Here is a 6735-nt window from a genome sequence, read left to right on the forward strand (position 1 = left end):
TATATACACTTTATTATTTGTCATTCACATTCATTATAAAAATTTATTTGTTTTCCATCACATTTTTTGTTTTATTTCCATTTACATGAAAACAAAAACACGTCCAGTCACTTGATTTGTGCATGTTGTAAAAATGTTAATGTTTTGTTTTTTTTTTTGTAACATATGTCTATATATTTTGTATATAAATAAAATACTAAATTTATCTTTTTTAATTTAAAAACAAAAAACTAATAGGAGCGAGAAAAGCTTCAGCCGGTGATGTAAGCGAACGTAAAGCGCTACGTGAACGACTGAAGTGTAAGAGCTTTAAATGGTATTTGGAACACGTCTATCCAGAGAGTTTAATGCCATTAGATTACTACTATTTAGGAGAGGTAACTAGATTCTCGCTTTATGATAATCTCAACCATTTAACTTATAAGTCTTAAATTCTCATTCTCCTTTTGCTGTTCTTAAGTTGAATTTGAAAAAAAAATTAAATGCGTAATTTTTCTTATATAGATTCGTAATGCTGAAACTGAAACCTGTCTAGATACGATGGGTCGGAAGTACAATGAAAATATCGGTATAAGTTACTGCCATGGCTTGGGAGGAAATCAAGTTTTCGCCTATACAAAACGGCAACAATTGATGTCAGATGATCTTTGTCTGGACGCATCTAGTGCAAGTGGACCAGTGAAAATGATTCGATGCCACAATATGGGTGGCAATCAGGAATGGGTCTATGACGAAGACGTAAGTCATTCAAAACCCTCAATTTTACCCCATACGATTTCAAGTACAATATATTTTTTTTTAATTTTCAGGATAAATCCATTCGACATTCAAATACCGGTAACTGCTTGCAAAGAGCACCACGAAGCGATGCAAGCACACCACTATTACGACCCTGTGATTACACGAAGGGTCAACAATGGCTTATGGAATCGAAATTTAAATGGCAAGCCCATTAAAAAAAAGACACATTCATACTAAAAACAAAAAACAAAAAAATACGTATAAGATGAGTTTAGAAGTTTAAAATTAAATTTATTATTTACTTTTGTTTTGCTTTTACTATTTTGTTTTTGTTCTCTTAATTTAGTTAGTAAATATAAATACTAAAAATCTATAAACTTTTATATGAAAAAATCATAAACTCATCATCGGTCGCGAATCAGAATTGCAATTAAGTCTTCCTAAAACATTTCCATTTATGTATTAATCGAACTTCGGATCATTAAAATAAAAAAAAAATTAATGTTTTAATTTTTCTTTATATATTTACTTGTGTCATAATTCAATTTGCATTTTAGTTTCGATTTTATTAAACAAAAACATTAGAAACTTTCGAAAAATCTTAAACCGAAGTATTTTGTTCTTAATTTTATATAAAAATATGGTTGTATTGTACAGTAAACAAAAGAAAAAGCTTGAATTCCTTAATTTAATTTGAAAAAGGAAATGGTATGTGTAATTAAAATAAAAAAGCGTTTAATTTTCTTTATTATTTTTTTTAATAAACGAAATGATACAGCGAAAAGTAATGCGATAAGCTTCTAGGTCTAGGGCATCAATCAGCAAGATGATTTTCTTTAACATTCAAACAGTTAAATTGTGTTAACACTCATAAATGGTCTTTATCTTGATTTCCCGCTTTTTTTGGTTTGTAAAAATTAACATTTTTCAGATTTTTGTATGACCTTTATACGAATCCGAGGCGTGATAGTTAGTGCGTAGGACTGTCACGCCAGAAGTCTTGGATTCAATCCCTTCCTGTGCCACCTATTCATGTGTACTGCCTTTTGCGAGGATTTAACAAATCCTATAAAAGTAATTCTTATCATGAAAAGTGCTTTCTCAAATTAGCGGTATATAAACTGTAGGTCCCACCCATCATTCATATTACTTGCACACAGAAATAGTTGAGAGTTGAAAGTCCTGGTTCTCTACGCGTTCACCTAATTTTTTTGTTTATATTTCGAATCCGACATCAGTTAATCATACTAGGGTCTTAAGATATTAACGACTTTAAAATCTGTGAACTCCATTATTTAAGGCAATAAAATTTGATAGTTTAATAATTATTGTCTTTAAAATTCAGTTTAATTTTTTTCAGTAACTTAAAAGTCTCTGAAAAAAACTTTTATGTCCTAAATTAAGTTTAAAAAAAGCTTCAAGATTCACAATTTATGAAAATGTCCGTGTATTAAATATTGAAAAGACTTGAACTTTAATTACAAAATAAAGAATTGTTCTTTGCAAAGTCTGAATCTGAATTCAATTTGTCGCTGAGAACTATTGTCTAAATTACTCTAATTTCAAAAACACCGTTTACAAAATTCTTTTGAAAAGCGATGTTTCAAAAAAATCATTTATTTTGTTGACAATTCATATTTTCTTTTTTGTTTATTATTTATCATCTTGCTGCTTATTTCAATTCATGGCTTATAACTTACTTTTCACATCATTGCTGAGTATCTAAATACATATATAAAGAAAACTAAAATAAAAAGAAGAACAAAAAAAAACTATAAACAATATAAATTATTTGAATCGCATATCATTATAAATAATAATTAATTAATTTTTTAAAAATGTAGAATTATAAATTTAATTTGGTGCAATCTACTACGAGAGTAAAAATACAATAAATAAAAAGCGTGAAATGTAAATATAAAAATATTATTAACTAAATATTATCATGATAATTATAAATGTTAAAATAGTTTAGATTTAAAACAAACAAACAAAATAAAAAATTCAAATTAAATGAATGTGAATGAGAATGAGAGCATTTTTATATGCATAAGATTTTTATTAGTCCTTAAAAAAATCGTATACGCTTAACAATTTTTTTAAGCAAAGAAAACAAAAAAAACAAGCTTATTAATGTAAAGGAATGTTGCAAGGGTTTTCATGTGTTATGTTAGTGATTTTATGTTGGCTTGAATTTTATTTTTGAAATTATTTCTCTTTTCTTTCTTTGTTTTTACACAAAAGGAACAAAAAGTGGAGTTTTGACTAATGACCGCTGGCAATAAGGTTAAATAAAGCTTCCAACCCTTTGTTAATTAGTGTATATTTCCGTCAACACTATTCTATGCCATGACTAAACATCTAAAACAAAAAACAGTTAACATTTTCATTCGTATTCTTCTTATGCGGTGTTCATTATCTAAACGTAGGTAATTCATATTTATACAACACCACAAAACTACTCTTTTTCGAACTTTAAATCCCACTAGAAGGAGTTTATTATTGCGATGTTTGAATCTCAAATAAATTTTCCAAAACAAAAATAGTAATAAGTCTGAAAATGTACTCAAAATCACAAAAATTCGAATGCTCAAAATGTTTCCTTTTCAACAATTTGCTTAAAGTAATAAAACAAAATTAAGAAGAATAACTAACATTACGAGGACTTTTAATTGAGATGTACCTTTCTTCATAATTTTTAAAATCCATAAGTTTTGAAACTTTCTTTCTCAAAATTGTATATACTAATAGATAAATCTTAATTTCTTATATTCAAGTTGGAAAATATAGAATTAGCCGCTTATACATGCACCTTTCTTTCAATTGTTGGTGAAACACTTTTTTTTAAATAATAATTAAATTCAAAGTCCTAACACTTATTACTTTTTTGTCTTTCTTCAAATATTTTCTACCAGAAAATTTTTCTGATAAGATGACTATCTAACAAATTTGAAATTGAATGCAATTGCAAACATTTTTTACCAATTCCAATCGGAATTCAAAACTAGGAACTGTTAAGAAGAAAAGAAAAAGCAAATGACCCTTTACGCATATCCATTAATCATCAATAGTTTATAAGAAATACAAACACAATACATAAATCGGCAAAATCAAACAAAAATTTAACTAGATAATTTATGTAAATATCATTTTTAGTGAAGAAAAACGGACACCGCACATTTAGTATAGTCTAGGTTTTGGTGTCTAGCACAAAAAATAAATTATTTAAGGAATTTATATAAAAATAAAATGACATTTTATATTTTAAAATAACAAATAAATCGTTAAAGTACTGTAAATAAAATGAAAAATATTAGATTGTTTTTGTTTAAAATAGAATCTTAAATGTTTGATAGTGTCCCACACGATTTTTATATATACATCATACAAAATATAAATACCTATTATTAAGAAAACGTTAATAGAAACAAAACACAATAAAAGAAACAAAACCTGTGTGTATCCTCTTTTTTCCTTATATATTTACCATGAGTGAATGAGAAATATTCTAAAGTATTTTTTTTATTTTTCATTATATTTTTTTTTTATTTAAACAAAACAAAGAAAATTTAATAAACTAAATGTTTAACACAACTAAAACTAAACTGGAAACAAGAAATTTAAAAAAAGTAAAACAAACAAATAAAATAATAAAGAACAAACAGAAAACTTCAAATATCCTTTGTATACTTTTTTACAGGCTTTTTGCATTTAAAATAAATTCATATTTAAATGAAAATAAAATTAAAAGAAACAATATATATATATATTAAAAATAAATACCTAATAAAATTTTAGATAAATAAATATTATTCGTAGGTAATTTGTAAAACAAAATAATTATCTAGAGGTGATGGTGCAATTTATTGTCTTAATTTCAAACATTCTGTCCTAAAGTTTTTATTTTATTTTTACTTTATTTTCTTTTAAATAATATATTTAATAAAAAGAAATAGTCTGTTTTAAATTTCTCGAGTAAAATATAAATAAATACAAATTATTATGTAAAAAAGGAAACATTAAGTATTTTTTACAAACATTTTACATTTGATTTATATTTTGAGTTAGATAATAAATGTAAAACACAAAAACTATTATTTTCATAAAAAGATACTAAATAAAAAAAGAACAATTCAAATATGATAATTTAAAGATGATTTCTTATTTAAGTTATATTTGTTTTTATATACAAAAAAAATATAAAAACAGAAAAATCTAATTAATTCTATTGTGTCTATGATTATTATTATTATCATTACGAAAACAATTGTAAATGTTTCATATAAATACATATTTAATGTAATAATAAACAAACTAAAAAAGAATGCTACAAAATGTTTCTGTTTTTTTTAACTTTTAGGGGAAAGTTACTGTAACAGTCTTAATTATTCATTTGATTAAAAAACCGATTCGTAGTGTACGGACTTTGCATATAAAATACATAGTATTGTCACTGACAGACTCTACGACGGCGGCATCTAGTGGCTACTACAGTGACATTAGCTCTTTGTATATAAAACCTCCAAGAACACATTGCAGCTACAGCGAAAGTATTGATCCATGATAATACTTAAGTTTGTTTTGTATACGCAAAGCTGCGAAGGGAATGAAAAAATGTTAACTTTGACGTAACTAGCGTAATAATGACTCTTTAGGCTTGACTACATAGATGGTAGATGATGGAAACTAAAATGTTTAAGAAGATTGATCTTCGAATTTGGCTACTCTATTTTATGGTTGAGGTAGTCCCAATCAATAAAGGGTATCATACCTCAGAGTCCAATCAGAAGTGTAAAATTTGTAAATTCGTGTATGACGAGCGTTAAAATGTATTGACAGATGCGCTGTTGGTTTTGAAACTCAAACAATTGAGGTTTATTTAAACCAACAATATTCCTGCGAAATTGTCCTTAACCATATTTTTCAAAATTGGCAACATAAATATGATTCAAAAACTTGCCTCGAACAAAATTCTAGACACATTTGACTGTTCGAGGGAAATTGATTTGAATAAGCATTTTTCGAGGGAAACAAATCTTTAGAGATAAAAGAATTTACCTTTCAATTTAATGAAAAGTTAAGTTTTACCCCCTGCACATTACACTCGTTGGATTTGGAGTAGTGGAAGGTTGTACAATTTTCAAAATTACTTTAATTTCGGATTCCTTAAATGCAAAAGAAACACTGTATAACCTATTCCTCGTATAAGTTAGGAGATTGCATTGGGCAGGAAACCCACTATATAAGGCCAAGTTGATCTTATTCATCAAAGCACAGTATGACCGACCGCTGAAGGATGACTTTTTATTTTACTTTTGCAAAGTGCATTAACACCAATTTTTCATGTAGACCAGTTGTATAACAACATTATTATAACAAGTAACTATCGTGAATAAAATATCCAATGAAATTTTTCCCATAGTGTCGAAAGAAGGTAACCGTAACCCTCGAAACTAATTTTTGTCATTAGCGGACCGTGGCTCCATTATTTTAAATGTATAAAATTGAAACTTACTAGAAAAAGTATGGGCAAAATCAAAACGTAGTCTCTATAGGCTTTATTATGTTAGATTAGAATAGTTTTTAAGGTCTAAAGCGAAATCTCGAAAAATCAATTTTGTTATTTTAAATTTGTCCTTTGGATCTCCAGTTTAGCATTTTAGTATCGAAGGTGTTGACAAATGACAAATGATTTTCTGCCACTCAGTACTGATTTTTTTAGTTTGCTAGACCCCATTAGGCGAAATTTTCAACAGATTGTCTTGAAACTAGGAATATATCTCTGAGAATACATTTTCCATCGAAGTATGTAGAATTAAAATCCCCTTTTTTCAGCCTCAAGGGTTATCTAAACCTTTAAACTATTAACAAAAATAGAAATAACCCTTTTAAAATAACGTTGAAATTTAAAATAATATGTTAGTCTACCTTATCGACAGAACTAGTACATTTTCGCACTTTAATTTTGTATTAATTTCCTAAATGTTTCTTCCC

The 6735-nt window shown here is 26.8% G+C and overlaps 1 protein-coding gene across 2 annotated transcripts in view; it reads left to right on the forward strand.

Moving 5' to 3' along the window:
- Positions 1-2340, forward strand: part of LOC129952853 (polypeptide N-acetylgalactosaminyltransferase 5) — a 66805-nt gene extending 64465 nt beyond the window's left edge. For both annotated transcript variants that reach the window (XM_056065729.1, XM_056065728.1), the window contains exons 10-12: positions 238-377; positions 505-738; positions 810-2340. In XM_056065729.1, coding sequence (XP_055921704.1) covers positions 238-377; positions 505-738; positions 810-956 — 521 coding nt within the window. In that variant the 3' untranslated portion in view covers positions 957-2340. The remainder of the gene's footprint in view (positions 1-237; positions 378-504; positions 739-809) is intronic.
- The last annotated feature ends 4395 nt before the right edge of the window (positions 2341-6735 follow it).

This window comes from Eupeodes corollae, chromosome 3, assembly GCF_945859685.1.
Source record: "Eupeodes corollae chromosome 3, idEupCoro1.1, whole genome shotgun sequence".
NCBI classification, from domain to species: domain Eukaryota; kingdom Metazoa; phylum Arthropoda; class Insecta; order Diptera; family Syrphidae; genus Eupeodes; species Eupeodes corollae.